General features: G+C 46.8%; 1 protein-coding gene across 12 annotated transcripts in view; it reads left to right on the top strand.

Annotated features, from left to right (window-relative positions):
* AGAP1 (ArfGAP with GTPase domain, ankyrin repeat and PH domain 1) overlaps positions 1-21,009 on the top strand; it is a 523,790-nt gene that overhangs the window by 312,376 nt on the left and 190,405 nt on the right. For all 12 annotated transcript variants that reach the window (XM_036901061.2, XM_036901059.2, XM_036901063.2 and 9 more), the window contains one exon: positions 19,592-19,696. In XM_036901061.2, the coding sequence (XP_036756956.1) occupies positions 19,592-19,696 (105 nt within the window). The remainder of the gene's footprint in view (positions 1-19,591; positions 19,697-21,009) is intronic.

The following is a 21,009-nucleotide window of genomic DNA, read 5'->3' as shown; positions in this document are numbered from 1 at the left end:
AGACTGCGGAAGTAAGGGTTAGGTAATTGAGTTTATAATTAATTAGCCATAACCCTCATCAGATAAAGCAGTTGTGAGGAATTTTTTTTATCTCCTTTCTCTCCCCAGGCCTGCCCTTCTTTGTCCTTGCGCTGACAGCCAGCACTTATCTCGGGCGGCTGGAGCCCGCGCCGTCAGCCCACCCCCGGCCAGTGCTGAGCGGTGGTCAGCCAGCCCCGCTTTGTGCCGGGAGGCCCGCAATCAGCCCAGCTGTCCTGGCAATGATGAATTAGCGGTGGGAGTTAACACAGAGGTGGGCTCCAGATCGGCCGATAGCTCGCCGGCTGCCGCTGTCTGTCCCGACCCCGGCGCATCTCTGATAGACCTTTGACACCTCCCAACAAAGAGGTTAAAGAAGGTAGAGGTGGAAAAATGGAGTGCTCCTCCGGAAAGTTGGGCAACTTACAAAAGACCCCTTAATTTCTATAGCCTGGCAATTCAGTTCAGAAAGGAAGGAAATCAATGAGAGTTTATACTCTCTTCTTGGAGGAACCTTCTTTTTTAATCCATTTATCAGAGCTCTGCATGTTTAGGGTCCAAGCAATGGTACAGACGTGAGGCATTAAAATCAAACATTGTGTGAAGGAATCCGTCCTCACTGCATGTTACAGACTGGGGAAAAATCCTTCCCCCTTCTCTGTTTAAAAATTAGAAATCTTGTGATCTAGGCAAGTTAGGTGAGGAATTTTTTTTAAGGAATAAGGTTGTGACTTTCTTACTGCTTAGGACACTGAATTAGGCAGTTTCTGGACTTGTAATGCCACCTTACTTGTGATTTTAGCTGTTTCTTTCTAATTAACCCCCAGGCAGGTACAGCTAAAGCTCTCAGTCCCCTAGGGATGTGGCGAGTAAGAGGATATGACCCTTCTTTCCACTGGCCGTTGTGGCCTGTTTCAGATGGTTTGGGTGACAAGTTTGTTTTTCTTTGTTAGCAAGACCACGTATGACTTTTTGAGATCCTATGGTAATTATCTGGGGGCTCAAAAGCCAGAATGTTTTACCAGACAATATGACTGAATAATGCTTTTGAATGTTAATGAATAATATATTCAGTCTCGTTTAGAGAGTAAAGTATGATGTACATTGAAAATGCTGGAATTTAGGGAACAAACGAGGTCAATTTGTGGGGAGTAAGGTGAAAAACCCACTTGATGTATTTTGATAGGGAAGGAATGGTGGTTTGTTTGGGGTTTGGTTAGAAATATAGACTGTTGTCAGAATTGCATTGGGATATACCATTATTAGCAAAAATTCCTAGTAAACACAGACTCTCTCCATCAGCTTCCAGCATAGAAATCCTAGATGTTGTAACTGAGTCGTACCTGATGATTCCAGTTTTTAATTGAAACAAATACAGTAAATACGCCAGTTCTGGGCTTTATTTGGGGAAGAAATAGGAATTAGGTGCCTAGGCTCAGAGCGACAGAAACGAAGATGTGGAACGCAGACTGTTCAGCTGGAGGAAGCAGGGCTGCCCTGTCTGCCAGGACCCTTGGGTCCCCTCCTACCAGCCCAGTATGGACACCAGCACCCACGCCTTGTCAGCTCGGGCCCCACTCCTTGGTCACAGTCAACACAGGGTGCCGCTCAGGAGGCCACGTCCCTCCTCGGCCGCCCCATAGGCACACCAGCCTCATGGCGCAAGCAGAGCAAGCGAGTCCTCTTTCCCTGCCTCCCGTCCCCCCGGGAGGGACGGGAGGTCCCTCCTCTGAGTGGTGGCAGGCGGGCCGCTCCTGTCACTTTGATGTCCCAGCTGGTTATTCTGTCCTGCCCCTCAGAGGTGGGGCCGACGGACTCCTCTCTCCTCCTTGAGCCGCTCCTGTAGCTGCAGTCACAGCCCCCCCACAGCAGCCATTTACACCCGGCTGCAGGCATAGGCGCTCCCCGTGGAAGTCAGCGCACGGCCCAGAGATGTGGAGAGAACACGTTTTGAATTGGGGCCACTGGTGTCTGGTCCTGCTGGGAAGCATGTGACCTGTCTGAGCCTTACTCGTGTCACCTGTCAAGCTGCGGGTTCTTCTGCTCGGTTGGTGGAATGACGGGTAGTCCCCTGGTGGGGCCTCAGAAATGGCTGGTGTCCGCCCGGCTTTACTTTCTCAGCATTTTTTCCTCATAATGAAGTTAATGGAGCAACTTAGTAGAAGCACTTCTTTAGTCATCCTTTTTTTGGGAGCCAGTCTTCTGTAAAACATCCCTGAAGGTTTAGATCCCTTCCACGGCCACCACCCAGGACCCTGGCCAGGTCTCTCTGTGACACGTTCAACAGGATGGCATGCTTCACAGGAGGGCTTACCTTTCTGTTTTATAGTTGTCACTTCTGAAATCTCAGCACCAGTTATGTTAAACTAGGATGACTAATGGCCCCTTAACAATTTTGTGAAGGAAAAGCAAAGCAGAAAAGGTTTAAAAGAAGAAAAAATGAAGGTACTCCTCAGTCACGTAGAAACATGGCGTTGCTGACGCCAGGTACTACAGCTCTTTGGGGAGGCGTGAGAAAGTGGCAGGTAAGGGCTGATCAGCCAGATGCCAGGTAGCTGAAGTCTACCTGGACGACGGTCACTTGGCTCTATCAGGGAGTCCGGTGGTGTGGCAGGCATTCCAAACTCCGTCATTAATATATTCAAAAGTAAGTGTCACCTGAAATTCTAAATGCCCTTTGCCATTCTTTATTTAAAGATGATCATTATTTTTTACACATAGTTATGAATCAATTACAGATTTAATTAATTCCAAGCTTATTGTACCTTGGATTGTGTCATTGAAGTTCAAGAAGTTGAATTATACTAAATTAAAAATAGGATGATTTCATGTTAAAATTATATAGAGTTTAAGGCTTCCTTTTCTTTAGAGTCACTGCCCAGGACCTTTGATTTTTATCTTATAAGTACTTATCTATTCATTCCTGGTTCTCTTACTTCCACAATGCTGGAAAAACCAGGAAGCCTGAGCAATTCCACTTAATTTGGGTCCGCGGACATCCTGTTGAATTAGGGACAGGATGCTGGTAAATGGGCGATCAGGCGTCGGGTGGGGAGCACACATCTGGTCTTCAGGCCGCAGGGGCTGCTTCCTTCCCCAGAAGGTTAGTCTTGTCTCAGAGGCACCGGAAGTATTTGAAGTTTCCATCTTAATGGAGCACCACTGAGGCTGTAGCTCTGTGTCCTAGGTTTGTTCAGATCTCCGGTGGCTCACCCAGATCACCTGGGTGTGTGTATGAGGGAGCGCACCGCACCTGGTGTCACCAGGGAAGGGGGTGTTGGCTCACCGAAGCGGAGGGGTGACCCCAGACAGTGGCATCGGCAGGCACCTCTTAGCTCTGATCTCTTTGGGTTCAGGCCCTGTGCATTCTTTGTGCTCCTTGTGCAGAACTAAGCCCTTGAAGTTCATGTCCTTTTCACATCTAAGGCAGCAGTCGACTCAAACCGAAGTCCCAGAAGTGGTTCCCGCTAGTTGCGAGCAGCCCCACTTGGACCGCCTTTCAGTCCAAAACTGAGTCTGTCCCTGTGACTTCAGGATGAAATGTGCAATAGCAAGGCAGTGACTTGACCTAGGCCACGTGTCGACCCAGCACGCAGGCCAGGAGGGAAAAGGCCCACTTCCCCTGCAGAATCCAACACCTGGGACCGTGAGAATAGGGGTGTGGCGCAGGGCAGCCACCAATAAATGTCCCCTACCCAGAGTTTTCATTCAATTTCAAAACTTCAGATAGTGCTGCCCACTTGACAGGTCCCTGAAAACCCCTTACAAGTAAGGGCCAGCCCGGGCCATGAGCTCTGGTGTCTGAGAAGTCCGGTCAGGCAGCATCAAGGTGATAGCCGTGCCTGAGAGGATATCACAGAGCAGAAAGGCAAGCAAGCCCAATTCCACCATCCTTCATGGGCCCATACTCGTTTATGTGGGGAGCCAGGCATTCCTTGGGGGGCACCCACTTTGGAATGCACCCGGATTCTGAATCAGCAGTCAGCCCAGCGGGAGGCAGCACCTTCCCAGAATGCTGCTCTTCGGAGCCTTCCCTGAGCACCGCCAGGAGTCCTCAGACCTGGCTCCCTCCCTGTCCCTGTCCCTGTCCCTGACCCTCCTAGGTTGCTCAAAGCACAACCGTCAAGGAGCATGACACCCTTCTTTCAACCATTACATTTAAAACAGAAACAACAAAAGTGAATCCACATGTAAACCTGACTGTTGCATATCACACATACATTGCTGTTTCTCTACATGTGCATCACACGTGAGTGACACAGAAGTATACTTCCTTGGTTGGCCAACCACGTTTGGACAGTAGCAAATACATGGTCAGTTAGCGATAAGGCAAAACTAACAGGGAAAGATTTTCCATGTGTGCCTGTAACTAATTTCCGAGAATACAGCGCAGATGTCATCTGGGAATTGATTGGGTATAAAGAAAGGTTTTCCAGTTAAAAGCACTGAAGAACCCAGAACCCCAAAAAAGTTCATCCTAAAATACGTCTTTTGATCTTGCTTTTTTTTGCCAGACTGTTTTAATGTATTAGGTGAGCGTAGCTGCATTTGGAGCTGCTGCGTAGTTGATCACGGCTAATTTTCATTGTTTGGCCAGAGGGTTGGAGAATTAGCAAGATAACATGGTTGTACAAGCATTTCAGTTAGTATTGCCATTTTTGGGAAATGTAAATCTTAACTGTTCAAACCTTTAACTTTGTATAAATTCAAATTGAACATAATTAAGGCTAAATAGTCATCTTCAACACATTCCATCAGCAGTACTATACAAAGAAAACTTAAGTGGGGCATATAAAATTGTCATTCATTTAATTCTCTTTAGTTGGTAAGCAAATTACTATTCATTGTTCTGACACATTTTATCCTAGGTTTTAGTAGTATTTGTTAAAAAATGAAAAGATACTGCTATAGAATATGAACATAGCATTTTTAGAGAAACATATTAAGCTTTTTTAGCTGCAACGTTCTAAAGGGCTTTTTTATCAATGAAAAGCATTTTTCCTTATAAAAGTTCATGCTTTTTTTTTTGAAAGACCTTTAGCCTTTAAGTTGGCAAACTGATACTCAGAACATACACATCTACTTGAATTTATTTAAGATACAGTAATTTGTGAGGAAGTTATTTTAAAACTACAAAATGTAGAAAGCACATCTTTTAAGTAGTTCTTAAAGACTCTTATCCAGAGATGACACAAAATAATGAATATGAATTCTTTCACAGTGACTTACATTTGTGTGAACAACTATATGTACTCCTAACATGATGTGCACTTCCCCTTTGTCAAAAGTTACCCCGTATCCATCTACCATGAAAGGTCCATGTAACATGAAAGGTGGTTTCCTTCCACGCCTATGAAATGGATGAGCTGAGAGGGACTTCCTCATATTTTAATGCCAGTCCTCACACCCAGAGAACAGGGCCATCAGAGCTGGTGGCAGCGAGGAGTATTTGCCGCTGTAATTGACAAATAATACCCCTCATAAATACTGCCAGTCTTTTCAATTAGTTTCATCTAAAATTCGGGCTACAAAATGATGGCCTGTCAGCGGACAATGAATGGCAAAAATTAATAAATTGTCTTCTAAATAGAATGGACACTTAAGAAAAATTGGGCAGCCAATTTAGCACAGCGTGAAGCGTGGGGAACCTTTTGTACTGATGCCGGGCACTAATGTCGTCTCCATCTTTATTAATGGTGCTCGGTGGCTGCTGACAGTTTTGTTGCTACTGGCAACTTTCTTCATTAAAATTAAAGCCAGCATCAAATTCCATTAGCTGTACTCTGGGCACCTTGCATTTTCTTATACATACTGTTTCTTTTATTAACTCCCTCTCCACCCACAAGAAGTTTTAAAAGAAGTTAAATGGGAGGAATTATTTGCCAAGGCCAGAGAACCATGCTCTGTTCTTTGCGAAGAATGGTGGTTACTTGTTCAGAGGCTGCATCCTAATATCTACAAACCTCTCTTTTTTGTCCTCTCTCCTTACTGAATTGGGAGCATATTAGCTCTCTAAAAAAAATACAAACTTTTTTGGGTCTGCCAGCTTTCAGATAGGAACAACTAATTAGCATCAGGCCGATTCTAATTAATTGCCTTTTCAGTTTTTTCCTTTTTAATGTTCTGGCCTTCCGGGTCTGACTGTATTTCCACAGCTGACAGTTCCTTGACACAATTGTAGCTTGAGGCTTGGAGAGACCTGCGTTTGGCTGAATGTTAAGGAATGCCTTAAAGTTATTTTCCCAGAAGGCATTACTTGTATCTGTAGAACAATTTCAACCTTGGAAGGAAAAAAAGTGAGCTTTGCTGAACAAGTTTTGAACTTTGTCTGAAGAGCGGTTGCCTGTCTTCTCTGCACCCGAAGCCGTTCAAAAGCCTGGAAGGCCTCCACCCTGGAGCCGAGAAGTAACTTGGCTGAGCAGGGCGCCAGACGACAGCTCAGGGGCACAGGGCGGGTGTGCGGCCTGGCGGCTGTGGGCAGCGCCCAAGGAACACCTGGGCGGGATCACTAACCACGCGGGTTACTGCCCCTCCCACCCCGTCTCGTAATTGCTTGCTTAGGTCCTGAGAAATGTGAAATTTGGGAGCTAAATATTCGCCTCAACTGTTTTTTTTTTTTTCTCCTCCTTTTTTCTTCAACTTGTATCTTGCACTGAAAGAAACCCAGGTAACTCATAAAACAATACAAAGTTAAGTGCCAGGCAATGAAGGGAAAAGGCATTTTACCAGAAAACTTAGACCCTGGAGAACACAACTTATCTCTGAGCATCCCAGTGCTCAGGGCAGAGAGGAGACACAGCTCTGAGCTCTGCTGAAAGTCATTGCGCACAAGCTTTCTGCATTTCTTTAACTTTGTCTTAACTGACTTGACCGTGGATTGCAGCTTTTATTATTTTTGTGAAATGTAAGAGTTAGCTCTGTCTAAGATACCACTTTCCCCGGACCCTCTCTTCTAACAGCCTAGATAAACATTGATGGTATCTAGGCAGTGTCAAATAGGGCCCGACAGGTGAAAAACCTGTCTGGTGCTCAATTTTAGATTTTTTTTTTAATGGAAGAAGTGGCTGAGATTCCAAACAGCCCATAATTAAAGGTGGCACAGCATTTTGCTGTGCAGAGAGCTGATTGTTGCTGTCTGTTTTTTTTCTAGTATTTCTGACACTTTAATAGTGAAGTAAATCAATCAAACACCTGTAAGACGTTTCCGTTGTCCATCCTTCTGGAGTCATCTTAAATAACGAAATGAAGAACAACACATCCAATAGTGTTTCAGTTAGTTGTGTTCAAAAAAAATTAAGTATTCACTCGAACTGTATTTTTGCTAAAATGTGCATGTGCGATTATTTCGTATTGTTGGTGGGCCCGTAAAACGAGCAGCACCGAATCTCTGTACATGGAACACCCGGCTGAATCCCCGAGGGCTGTGCTCCCGCCGCAGACCTCCCCCTCCAGTATCTGAGCCCCGCAAGGAAACAATTGTTCCTTGATGACTGAACCCACTAATATGTTACAGGAAATGGGGCATGAAATGCAATACTTTATATATAGTATATACTAAGTGATTCTTATATTGAAACAACAAGGCCATTTTTAACTTGCTGACACAATATTTGCAGTGTTTCATCATTAAATTGTCCTGATTAACAATCAGCTTCTATAGTGGCACCACAGGAGTAAATTTTTTTAATGTGATGAATCAGAGAATTTGCCGAACACCACTTCATCCTCTTTTATTTTAAAAATTCTGTCATTTGAGGACTTTGGAGTGAAGTAAGGGATAGTCTTTTTTGCGTGGTCACTTCCCTAAGCGCGGTTCTGACTGCCGCTGAGAATTGCATCTGAGTCTTCTGTGTTATAAGGCATCCCAGACACCATTCGATCTTACTGCATAATGAGGGAAGGCATTTCTCACTGACAACAGCAGCAGTCTCTCTGTGTTATAGACTCGAACTTGGCGTGGAGAAGACGCTCAGAGACGGTGTTTGGTAGGAAAGGCAGCACATCCCGGCTGTCCTGTGGTCACCATCGCGTCTCTCACCCCCATGTGTTGCCTGTGTTCCGCAGGGTGGCCTCTGCCTGTGACTTGGGGCTGTGCATGCTGATGGCTGCCTCCCTTTCCTCGATTCCAGGCTTGTTCAGACAGATGAGCTGATAGTTGTCAGAAGACCCACTGGGGTCCCATGTGGACAGCTGGTGTGGGCTGGTAGGTACACTGGTTCCTGCTCACCAAGGGGGTGATTCTAAGGATGGCCTTTTCCTTCTGTAAGGAGAAAGGCGTGTGAATAGGGTCACAATAATAGGATTGGAGCCCTATGGGCAGCATGGGTTCAAATTTGAGTTTTGCTACTCAGTTTTATTGTACATATTACTTTGCACAGTTGAATAATCTCCATGGAGTGTGTCACTGGTCATGGTAATAGTTAAAACTGCCCAGTTAGTTGTTCATTCATTCATTCACCCAACAAGCACTTTTTGAACATCCGTTACTTGCTAGGTCGTAGGAAACAAAAACGGGCAAAATGAGAACAGCCTCCACATTGTTAAGCTAGTGTTGCAGAAGCTAAGGAGCCAGGGAGGTTGCTGATACGTGTGGACAGAAACAGGACGTGAACCACATACAGTTTCGATTTTCTTTTGGTAGCCACATTGGGAAGGTTTTTTTTAATGAAATTAATTTTAGTATGTTTTATTTGATCAAACATATCAAAGGTAATTGCTTCTTCGTGTAATTGATATTAAAACGTTATCTTTTCTCAGTTTTTTCATTCATACTAGCAGCACATCTCAGAACTGACCACACGTAGTGTCCTCTGTTGTCACCTGGGGCTTGTGGTGGCCCTACAAGACAGCAGGTCCAGGCCCTCCTAGGCAGCAGGGCCTAAGCTGAGGTGGGAGCAGGTGAGGTGGGAGGCACCTGGGCGAGCACCACGGTTAGCTGCAGCTCTCTGGACCGGTTGAGCATGGCTACTGGGGGCACCGGGTAGCCTGCACAGTTGTGGATGGGATTTCCTAGGGGAAGAGTGTCACTTGGGAAGAAAGGGCTCTGAGCAGTGGCAGCATTTAACAGTCATGTGGGTGAACGATTGGCAGAAATGCAAGAGAGAAGCTGGAGGGAAGCGAGGGCGAGTGGGCGGCAGGGAGAACATACTTACAGTGCTGGTCAGGAGGAGCGGGGAGTCTCCCCTGCAGGAGACTAAGGGGTCGTTTTTGTACCTGATGCGTGCACTTTGGACCCTTACTAGGCACAGGCATGCCACTCACGTGTTGCCGAGGCATGTATAGTGTCTGGAGGAGACGGCGGGGCTCGACTTGTTTCCTTGAATAAAGCAGCTACGGGTTTTTGTTGCTTTTATATGAATTCCTCTTTGCCGTATTCTCACGTCACCATGCAGATGCACAAATTGTATTTTCTAAGGTGCCGGCCATCACATGAAGGGATCCCCCCACCCCCACCCGCAAACCCGCCCCGTCCCTGGCTCGCCCCTGACTGCCTGGACGCCTGGGTGCGCTGGCCTCCTGGGCAGGCCACCGAATTCAGTTTCTTCCTGACTGTGAGCGGAGTCCATCTCCAGGCCGGGCAGCACCTTTCCGCCTTGTTTGTCGCTGTCACGTCGTGGTCGGGCATGGGGGACGGAGCTGGCGGGAGAGGAGAGGCCGGGTCTGGAGGTGATGGAGTGGCTCTGCTTGGCTGCGTGGCTCCCAGAGGCCCTGGCGCACAGCGGGCATGGAGGCTCCCGGATGTGTCTCCCGGCAGCCCAGCTGGTACCTGGGATATACTGTCACCCCTGCCGCTAGTGATGGAAAGAGGCAGGCGGAAGGGGGAGGGAAGGAGAGCAGGTGACAGAGAGCGGGATCACTTAGAAAACTCAGGAAGGGATGTCAGTCCCAGAGGAAAACCTGTGGGTCATTCCCTTTCCCTCGGGCGAGGGAGGTGATGGCAGTCAGGGGCTTCACGTAGGGCAGCTTCGTCGTTCTTTGCCGCCTGTGCTTGGAATCACTTGGTTCCTGCTGGGACTTAATCATTCCAGGCAGACCCGACGGGAAGTATCAATCTCTTCGGCGTTCCTTGGCCTCTACGTGGTTTTAAAAGGGGGCAAATCTGGCAAACTTTTCCTTCACCCATCATTGTTCTTGGTCTTGTTACTCAGTGGACACGGAGTTAAATTGGATTCCATGTCCATCATTATTAAAATGTGAAGTGTGTCGGTCACAAAGCCTACATTTCTGGGCAGTTAGCTGAACAATTCTTTATTATCCCAAATTACTGCTGAGCTCTGGAGAGGGGAACGGTTTAGCCAATTATTGCCATTTGAGCTGGATTTGTGGGTGATTAGCTCCTGGTCGAATCCAGTCCCGGCCAGCACTTTGAAGCCTGGGCCGTGTGATTTTCTCAGCAGTGAGGTAGGAATAGACGCGGCTAATGACAGGAAGGTCACGGGGCGAGATGACCTGTGTGTGGCGCGGGTTTGGGTTTCGCAAATAGGGCATCGACAATAACAAGTGTGTCACTAACCCTGCCGTGCATAATCGGGGCTTTATAGGATTGTGGGAGCTGCTGACGGCTCAATTAGAGTGTAACCCTTTGTACCTTACAACCTGGTGGAATGACAGAAACATTACCACCCAGAAAGGGGAGGGGTCGCCAGGGAGCTGGTTAGAGAGCCACAATCATCTCGTCGTCCCTTGGCCCTCCACCCACACTGCAGCCCCTCCCCGGGACCAAACAGGCTGGGAGAGGAGCCTCTGCCATAAAGGATCCACTGGAGCAGGGCCTTGGGAGGCAAATATTACTATTTAAAAAAAAGAATCCAGTTAAGGGAGCTTCCTGTTGTTTCTATGGAAACATGTCAAACTAGGAAGAAAGTTACAGTGCAGTGGTCATGGTCGCACCCGTGGGCCTCGCTGGAGGATCTGGTCCGTCATCTCCTTTTCCCGAAACTTACATCAGGGCATCATGTGTGTGAGAATTTGCTAGAAGTTCTCTGTTTGAGAAGGATCTGCAGACACCAGTTAATCGGGATGGTTTCCTTGCACACAGTGAATGGTCATGTCATCGATGTGCTCCCTTCAGCTCACGGGTTCTGGGGTCCCTGCAGTCTTGCCATTTTGTCACACTTGTCCTTTTCTGTTAAACCCTGCACCCTATATTGGGGGGGGGTCACTCATCCAGATGTGGTGTTTTAATTAAGTGGCAGCGTGTTAGCGTGTTACTCCCTCTCCATGTTTTTATTTGGTTTTAGGTTTTCGATGGAATGCTTTTGTATTTGGAGATTTTTTGGAGACATTTTAGAACTAAGAATGGCTGTAAATCAGGTGATCGTCAGGCCTAACCACGCACCAGGTACTGACGGGGGAATCTGGGAGCCAGTTGGCTCTGATGGTCCACCTCACTCCTGGCCCCAAATTCCCAGGACACGGTGGGAGAGGACCATGTGTCCATTTGGGGTCCTCTGGTTTTGAGGTGCCGAGTACCTGAAGGACATCCCATCAAGAATGAGAAGCGAGATTGAAGTGAATGGGGCACTGAGAGCTGAAGATACAGGTGTGACAAGGGACACTCCCAGCACCGCCCCATCCCTGCACTGGCAGGTGAGCCCCAGGCTGGGTCCCACAGTGTGCACGCAGCCTGTTTCCGCACCGTTGTATCGTCCGCTCCGGCTGCCCTAACGAAGGACTGCACACCGGGTGCTTCAACAACAGACATTTCTTCTCTCTGGTTCTGCAGACCCAAAGCCCAAGGTCATGGTGTCCTCGGGGCCATGTCTCCTGAGGCCTCTCCTGGCTTGAAGACACTGTGTTCTCTGTCCTCACAGAAGATGGCCTTCCCTCTGTGCGTGTGCATCCTAATCTCCTTTTATAAGGACACCAGTCTTTTTGAATTGGGGCCCATCCTAATGGCTTCATTTAACCTTGATTACCTCTTTAAAGACCTATCCAGATATACTAGTGTTCCAAGGTGCTCGGGGCCAGGGCTTCAGGTGCATCTGGGGAGGAGCAGTTCAGCCCGTAACAGCCAGTGTCTTAACGGTCCAGGTGGTATTGTTTCAACAGAGGTTGTGGCAGCCCAGAGACTGTGACCCCACAGCTCAGAGCTAAAGAGTAAGGTGGTGTTCACCAGGATGGTGGGGAGTAAGGGCAGGGTACAAGGAGGGCATTTTGGGGAGAAAAAATCGAATTTGCTGATTTTAAATAAAATCAGTGGCTGTGATTGCTTCTGCCTACTTCCATGTCTTACAGGATGGCTTCGCAGCTTTTATCTCTAAAGGGCCAAATAGCAAGTATTTTAGGTTTTGCAAATCGTGTGACCTTTCCTGTGACCCCTGAGCTCTGCCAGTGAGGGTGATAGCCACCACACCCGCAAATGAGCATGGCTGTGTTCCCATCAGATGCTGTTTACAAAAGAGGCAGCAGATTCGATCTGGCCCACTGGCCAGACTGCCAGCTACAGTCCGTAGGGTTCCCAGCACTGAGTGCCCAGCACACTGGCCCTGAGAGCTGTTCAGCAGGGGTGGGCACAGTGATCAGTCAGGCACCTGATGTTCACGGTGCGCAGCTGTGACGTCAGCGTCAGTCCCCAGGGCTGGGGACGGAGGAAGCCAAGATGAGGCCTGTGCAGACTGCAGCCCCACCACCCATGGTTCAGTGCGTGACTTTCCACTCCTTAGGGTTCATGCGTGTTCTTGGTTAAATGTGTATTCGTTATCTGCAAGGGTCAGATGGGTAAGTCTTCCCTCGTCGGGAAACCCCTGCACTTCCCCACCTTCTAATGACAATATTCCATTCACCTGCCACCTGCCCAAGTGTGCTTCTCTAGGTGGTTTTTTTAAGTCATTTAAGCATAAGTCAACCACTTACTTAATGCATATTACAGGAAAGACCTTGATGAGAATAAAATGAACACAAATGTGAAATCATCTAGTGTCTGTACTCTTGGCTTCAACTTAAAGATGCAGCTTTTCTCTGACGTACTTTAGAAGTTCATGGAAACCTTTAACTGTTACAATGAGAACCTTCAAAAGTATTAACAATGCAAATCATAAAACCAAGGAACATTAGCAGGTGCTTGTTATAGAATCGAAGTACTCACACACCACTTTTTTTTTTAACCAGAAACATTAAACATTTCTGAACTTGTGTGGATGTTTATAAACCATGGAAAACTATTCTCTTTTTAAACTTGGTAATTAGGAAGCAATTGGCACACCCTCAAGTGCAGCCAGATAATTCAATTTATATCACTGCTAAATCACACATTTACTCGCCTTTACTTTCAGCCAAATGCATGCATGGCCTCAAGTGGCTGTTGAAACAGATGAGAAATGCTGCCTCAAGAGGAAAGATCCGTGCTTCATGGACATGACTGTTGATCTCATCTTTCCATGGAGCAGCCTGCAGCCGGCTGTTGCTCCATTGCCACATTGGACCCTGGCCATTGTATTTTCCCCTGCGTCGTGGTGATCTCTGTGCGAGCAGACACCAATGCCACTTGGTCCCTCACACTCAAAACAAAGACTGATTTGCCTGGTTAGGACCCCCAGTCTCTGATGCAGTCAGTAAATCTTTGTTGGTAAATAATTGCTATCGAGCAGGGTTTTAATATAAATTTATGAGTGGTGTTTTATCACAGCTTGGGGCTGCAGCAGGCACTGAGTGATGGATTTCAGATAGCACCTACATTCATTACATTAGCTTTGTAAGTTATTTAAAGCTTGTACACTTAACATTGCTTTTGGCTTTCAATGACCTCGTGGGACTAGGCAAAGAATACACATGACTAATAAAGAAATTGAATCCAAAAGACAATTCTCTTTGCTCCACAGTTGAAAAAGTTCCCTGAACAAAAAAAAAAAAAAAAAAACAAGAAGTGCCTGCCTGGAATCCTGATATTTTTTTGGTTGTACTTCATTAAAATCACCGTCTTTCTGATGCATCAATAAATTAACTAGATGGTAGCAATTAGATCAGCATTTGCCATTTCCAAGTAAGAGAAATAGTAAGGTGTCACAAAGCCCTTAAATTTCTTAACTGTGCACACAAGCAAAAGATGTTAATGCTTTGGAATTGGTCTGGAGGGGAGACAGCATAGCGTAGGGGTTCGTGGGTACAGACCGTTGCTCCTGGCTCTTCTGTCTTGACTGTTGTCGCTTGTAATTAACCTGAACCATAGTGCTTCAAAACCATAATCTTTTTATCATTTCACATGATTCTGTGGGTCAGGAATTGGGGCCAGGCTTTTGGGGGACACCTCATCTCTGCTCCACAAGATGCCTTCTTGGGTGGGATCATCTGAGACCATTTCTTCCCTCGTGCATCTGGTACCTGAGTAGATGTAGCTCTGATGGCTGGGGGTTGACACCCTGGGTCAACAGTCATGTATCTGAGACCTTGTTCTCCTCCACGTAGTCTCAGGGTCTCTCCCTCTACTCAGTGTCCTCAGTTAGACCAACTTATTACAAGTCTGCTCCGGGATCCCAAGGATATAAAAACAGAATCTGTCAGCTTTCTTAAAGCCTCAGAAGAATAGGCCCAGCATAATTTCCACCACATTCTTGGTTAAATTGAGTCAGAGTGCCTGGGGGCCACACAGAGAGCTGGCTTTTGAGGGTCACCTTTGGAGATTAGCTACTTCAATCTGCTCTCCCACATGCAAAGTACCCTCACCCCATCCCATCATGGAATCTGGCTCAGTGCAGGATTGTCACCTATGTCAGGTGCCCTGGTGGATGAGGGGCCTCGGATATGATCCTTCACATCTGAAGGACCAGGGTACTCAAGACAGGGTGTCTTACACATGCAAACACACCCAGTGCTGAGTCAGGTCAGGGGTCAGGTGTCCACAGCAGACAGCCTCATTCCAGGACGGAGGGGAGGGACAGACAGTCTGGCACAGGCACTGGTGCGGGCCAGCTGTGAGCCCTGCCAGGCGCATGCTGCTAATCCACCTGCTCTTGGCACATGGCGTGCAGTTCTGCTCCCTGGGGCATTCTCCTTGGCCCTGGGCTTTGCTGTCTGAGTGAACCTTCCTGATCCACAAGAAATGGCCTGCATCCCCAGCCTGTTTCCTGCTGTACTTAGGGTGACCATCCAGAGGCTCTTTTCATTTTGAATTTTTTTCCGTTTATATGGAGTTAAGGTATAATTAAGGTGGGTGTCCTTTGTGTCGAATCATAACCCATTCATTACACAGAAGCCAGACCACAGATCCCTAGCTCTGATGCACACATCTTCTCTAACTGTTAGGCTCTAAGAGGCCCTGCCTCAAATCTTTGAGTTCTCAAGATAAGGCCACACCCCGGATGTTCATTCTGAGATCCTGTCTGCCGGCGTCACCTGGATTTGATCTTCATTCTGAGGCCCTTACTCTGAGTTTTCTACTAGCAGGAGAAGCTGGGAATGAGAAACCATTTTTCTCATGTTCTAGTCGAGCAAGGTTTTTACATTGGAAATATTTTCTCATTCTGCTTGAAGACTGCCTTGAGCTCCTTACTTCTCCTGGCTTAGTCAGAGCCAGTGGCACAAGGAGCTCTCTGCTCAGCAGCCTCCGCAGCCAGGTCCCTGCGTGGGTGCCCTCACCACACTGCGTGTTCCTACAGGCAGCGGGTCTGCTGGCCTTCCTGCCAGGGCACTGCTGGGCCCCCTTCCTTCCACCTCAGGGGGGGTTTTCCTCCCCGTCCCGCCAGCCTCAGCCACTTCCTGGCCTCAAGCCAGTGCCACGCAGTTTGGATTTCTGTTACAGCAGCCCCGGCTGCAAATTGTTTTTCTTACCTATTGTTACATAAGAATCTACCCCCAAAACTTAATGATTTGAGAAAAGTCATTATTTCTCATTATTCAGTGGTTCAGAACTACCAAGCACAGCATGGCTTCTCTGCCAGGCCTCCCAGAGCAGAAGCTGCCAGGATTTCTTAAGATTTAAGCCCAGGGTAGATAGTGTCACTCGTGTTGATCCTGTAAGGTTAGAGAGAGTCCCAGGCACCCTGTGTCAGCTTGGGGTGGTTCACACAGGGGCACAAATACTGACAAGTAGGGGACGTTGGAGCAGTCTTTGGGGACCAGCCACCATGCTGGTTGGTCACATAACCTCCCTGCACCTCGGTGGCCTCATCTGCAAAATGGGGACAGTCATAGTAACTCCCATTGGGTATCATGAATTTCTCTGGGTTAATGCTCGTAAGGCTCTTAGAGTAGCACCTGGCTCACAGTGTGCCTCATATTGTTTTGAAATAAAAAATTTTAAAAACAGTTGCATAAGCCACATGAGAGTCAGATAAACCTGTAATTGCTGTCTACACTGTGATAGCTGGTCAGCAAGAAATAATCCTAAGCAAGAGATTGTTTTTACATGGACAAAAGTGGCATCTGAAAGATGGAGCAAGGATGAGTGTTGACATTCATGCGGCTTTGCCCCAGTTACATGGACTCAAACAGACCTAGAATCACAAGGGCCATTGGCACTGGCTGAGGCTGCTGCCATCCACCGCACCTCTGGCAGAGAGCCTTCCGGCCTCTGTCACCTTCTGGCTAGTCGGAGCAGGACATAATGTCCTCTAGAAATTTAAAATGAACTGTTCTTAGCATCTTCCATTTTCCTGGCATGTAGGTAGTAAGTGTGAGCATTTAGGATGACAGAAACACAGGGAATAAATGAAGTCCAGGGGCTCAGCCTGATGCAGCGACTGGCTGCCAGGACGTTAGGGGCCTTGTTGCATCGGTACAAATTCGGCCCAAAGGGACACCATGCATGCATGCTTTTCCTCAGGCACTTTGGGGATCTGACTGCGTTCGAAGGAGAGTCCCATAGTGCCGGAGCAACTGGAACCTTTTGTTTAGGACGGTCTGGCACTAGGAAGGAGCCCTGTGTATGTGGCCTTGCAGTGAGACATCTCAGGGGGCTTTGTGGTGGATCTTCTTGGTCCTTGGAAGCAAGGACATGTTGGGGAGAGGCTGCAGTCTCCCAGTGCAGCTCCAGAGTTAGTAACCAGCCCCCCACCCTCGGAGGGTAAGGCACCCCTGCTTCGCCTCCTGGGCCACAGGCTCCAGGGATGCTCAGGTTTGACTGGGTGACCCCAGGCATGGACCACACAAAGAGGAGTCCAAGCAGGATTCAGGACTGAATGCTTTAACTCCTGGGGTTTCTTTAGATTTCTGAAATTCTAATTCTCACTTGATACAAATCCTCTTAAAAAATCAGTGTTCAGAATTAATTTCAGCAGGAAAAAAAAGGAAGAAAGGAAAAAAAAACACCACATTTTTAACCCACAGAGGCTGTTTGCGGAGTCTTCTCATTTGTAGTCCGATTGAATCTCTGATTACAAAAATTCATCCCGATCAAGAAATCATCAGAGAGCACACGTCTCATCATGTTTCTCAGGATGGGCCCCTTTCATTAGTGATAGAGAAACAGTATCCAGTTTGCTCATTTCTCCTACTGTTTTGGATAAGCTATTTTAAAGGTTTGCAGACTGACGTGACTCTGGTACAGCTGCGAGGCGGGGAGGAAGGCAGCCGAGCGGCTTAGCCTCCCAGAAACTTTCTGGGGCCAGGCCGGACGGCAGAGAGAGGGCTCCTGGGACGCCGGGGTGCCCTTCAGGTCCTGCTGGTCACTGCGTCGTGTGGGCAGGTGTCAGAGGTCCCTTCCAGGGTGAACCATAGAATTCAAGATTGTCAGGATCTGGGTTTTCCTTCACCAAGACATTAAGTTTTCCTAACACCAAAATGAGGCAGTCTAATTTTGTTCCCCGATGTCGTCTCTTTACGTCACTTCGGTTGGACAATGGGAGTAAGTCCTTGCAGCCTCATGGGGGAGAAGGGGACTGTGAGTGCGGATTTGCTCATGGAAGGGCCCACAGGCTAGCCGAGCGGGCTGCGCCTGTCCATCTGCGTGGACCGCAGGGCTGTGAGCCGCGGCCGGGGTCTTCTCCGCCATCAGTGACCCTGAAGGGCCCCCGCCCTGCTATTGGTGGAATTCCATCTGGAATGGAGGGTGGGAGACGGTGAGCCCCCAGGAGGACTTCTGTGAGGTCTGTCATGCCAAGTCTAGAAATCTTAGAAATCCACTGGGAGGGAAATTTAATGGTTTTAAGCAATAGCTTATTTACTATTGTGTCACGAATATGACTGCCACTCACCCACTAGTTCCCCCTGTGCTGTGAACCTGGTACTGCCTGGTAAGCCACACTTCCCTCTGGGCCTGCTCCACTCTGTCTTGGTGCCATATTTGGGTATATTAGTTTAGATTCTAAGAAATCAAGGTATGTTGAGTTATGCTGTGTGTTTTCTTTAAATATTAAGAACTTGTGAAGAAATAATCTTCCAAAGGTTCACTTGTGAGTTGCTTTAAATGTTGACATGTTTACCTCCAGAAACAATGTTTAAACAGTGGTCAGAGTCCCAGGCTGGCTCCTAATCCGTTATATACCTGGGATTTGGTGTAAAAAACAGTGTTGTCCCAATATTGGTAATTGACCAAAACTTGAGCTTAACTATTGCATCAAAATGCTTGTTTAATTTCTCGCACCGCGTGGATCCTGAGGCCCGGCAGAGTTAGGAGCGTGGTGCGGTCTGCTGAGGGTTCCCGGGGAGACTGGCACCTCTGCTTCTCTAAGGTGTTGAGTTCTGGTTCACATTTACAGCTTTCCTTCTGTCTCAGTCTGGGTGAATAACAAGCATTCTTTGGCCTTCTCAGTCATAATTATGATCATGTGAGTCTATAAATGGATAGTAAGAGAAGAGCAAGGAAAGAGATTCTTGCATTGTCCCTGTTTCACGTGAACAGGAGTTGCTTGGATCCAGATATGGAAGCTCAGGTTGAAAGAGAGACCTCGGAAGGCCTTTAGCCCCACCCGGAAGGAGAGCGTAAAGTCAGGGTCTGGGGCCTGAGGAGCCCAGTGCTGGCACCCAGGGAGGCCCAGGGTCTCTCCAGAATGTTTGCTGGAATTGGTAGTTAAAACTAGAGTAAGTTCTCATCTACCATCACAGAAGCCTGGAGTAAACACACTTGAAAGTGTGTTGGCTTTAAAGTTTGGTCTCCAAGAAGCCCTAATAGAATTTCATTAAAACTGGATTAAAGTAACTTATACACAGTCCATCTACTAAATGCTCTTACTAAGTCTGCAAATGGAATTTCATTTTTAATAAATTGAGAATCTGAAATGAAAAAACTGTAAAATGTTTTTATTTGCAAATAACATAAGAATAGAGTTAATATGTTATTTTTAGGAAAGGCAATTGAGGTTTCCATTTTTAAAGCATTATAACTTTGTGAGCTCCTTATGTGCTTACAATGTAGTTATAAGAAAGTTGTATCTTTTATGTATAATCTCACATCTTTTAGCACTCAGTATCACAAAAGCTCTACACACATACACAAAAAAGGAAATCGGTTAAATATATGTGTTGTATATAAAAGAAAGAAAAATTACCAAACAAAAAATAGGCATAATTTCCATTTCAAGATGACAGGGACAGTGAAAGTTCAAAAATTTTAAAAGTACTTACGTGCCTTCCTAAAATGTACACAAGACTTTATAATTTATATTAATTAGTTTGTATTTGGCTCTTTTTTTCCTCATAGGGCATGCTGCTAAAGCGAAGCGGCAAATCATTGAACAAAGAGTGGAAAAAGAAATACGTCACCCTGTGTGACAATGGCGTGCTGACCTATCATCCAAGTCTGCATGTGAGTATCGCCCCCATGGTGCAGGTAGCAGGCGCCAGGCGCAGATCTGAGCACGCACACTGTGTGTGTGTGCAGGGGTGGGAGTGGGTCCTAGCGGCACCCAGCCTCTCCCCTCGGAAGGTGAAGTAGTAGTGATTCTCCTGCTCCAGCCTGAGACCTATCAGACCCCCAACACTCCATCAGACCATGTCTCTCTGTCTCTTCCCCCCACAAGCAGTAGATCTAGGGATCTCTGATTCTGCAAAGAAATACAATAAAAGGCCCAGATGAAGGAAAATTTTAAATGAGAGTAAAGAGGAGCAAGTGGTAAAGAGAAAGGAGAAGATAGCATCTACCAGAAATCCTAGAATTACAACAATCACATGGGAACCCAGGAATCGGCTCTGAGCAGCTGAGGACAAAAACAATAAGTTAATGCAATTCTTAATTCCGTTTCTGTTGTCCGATAAAAACACACATCAGTTCATAAGGCAAGAGAAGCTTTTGTCTATGCATTCATAAAATACATTATACTGGTCATTTATATAAGATAGGTTAAAAGGCAGAATTAATTTTATTGTCAGGGAAAGAAGCAGACCTTCTACCCACGGCGATTTCTTTGAGAAAGTCTTTAAGTCTGAAGATGGGGTGATAATGATAGCTCCCTAATAGCACATTCCACAAATCTGGCATGTCGTTTAGCTGTCTTGATGTAGGTAAGTGTATAGATTGCGATGTATAGTGTTAGCTGGTCATTTGGTTATATCACTGTATTAAGCTTTTAATTTAGAAGAAATTTAAATGCTCTTAAAACTGCACAAGTTATTGAAAAGAAGTTAGCAATAAGGATATTGAAGAAGATGAAAGTCCCTCCCAAATCACCACCTGAAGAACATGATGGGTAGCATTTTGGGGGGGGTGCTACCCCACATTTCTACACGCATGCTTTTTCCTCTCACAAGCACAGGGCCACCTGTGTGCGCTGCCAGCCCACTGTCTGCCTGCCGTTTCTCATGGGTGACGTTCATCGTGCAGAGGTGACCTGACTGATTTAACAGTATCCCCAAAATGAGCATTTGGCAAATAAATTCACTTTGAATTATCTTTAATGTTACAAGTAACTCTGATCGGTGTCCTCTGTTTACACCTCTGTGCCCTTCTCCTTTCCCCCCAGCTTCTTACACTGAAGAGTATGTGTGCTTTCATGGCTTTGAGTATATGTTGCCAGATTCCTGGGAAGAGTGTGTCTGTTTCTCTGCCTCTGACAGCATCCTAGAGGGCTGTTTCTCTGTGTTCATGAACACTTACACACACACACACACACACACACACAC

The sequence above is a fragment of the Manis pentadactyla genome, chromosome 6 (assembly GCF_030020395.1).
Source record: "Manis pentadactyla isolate mManPen7 chromosome 6, mManPen7.hap1, whole genome shotgun sequence".
Classification (NCBI taxonomy): Eukaryota; Metazoa; Chordata; class Mammalia; order Pholidota; family Manidae; genus Manis; species Manis pentadactyla.
The sequence above is the reverse complement of the archived record's forward strand: the minus strand, read 5'-3'. Positions and strand labels throughout refer to the sequence as shown.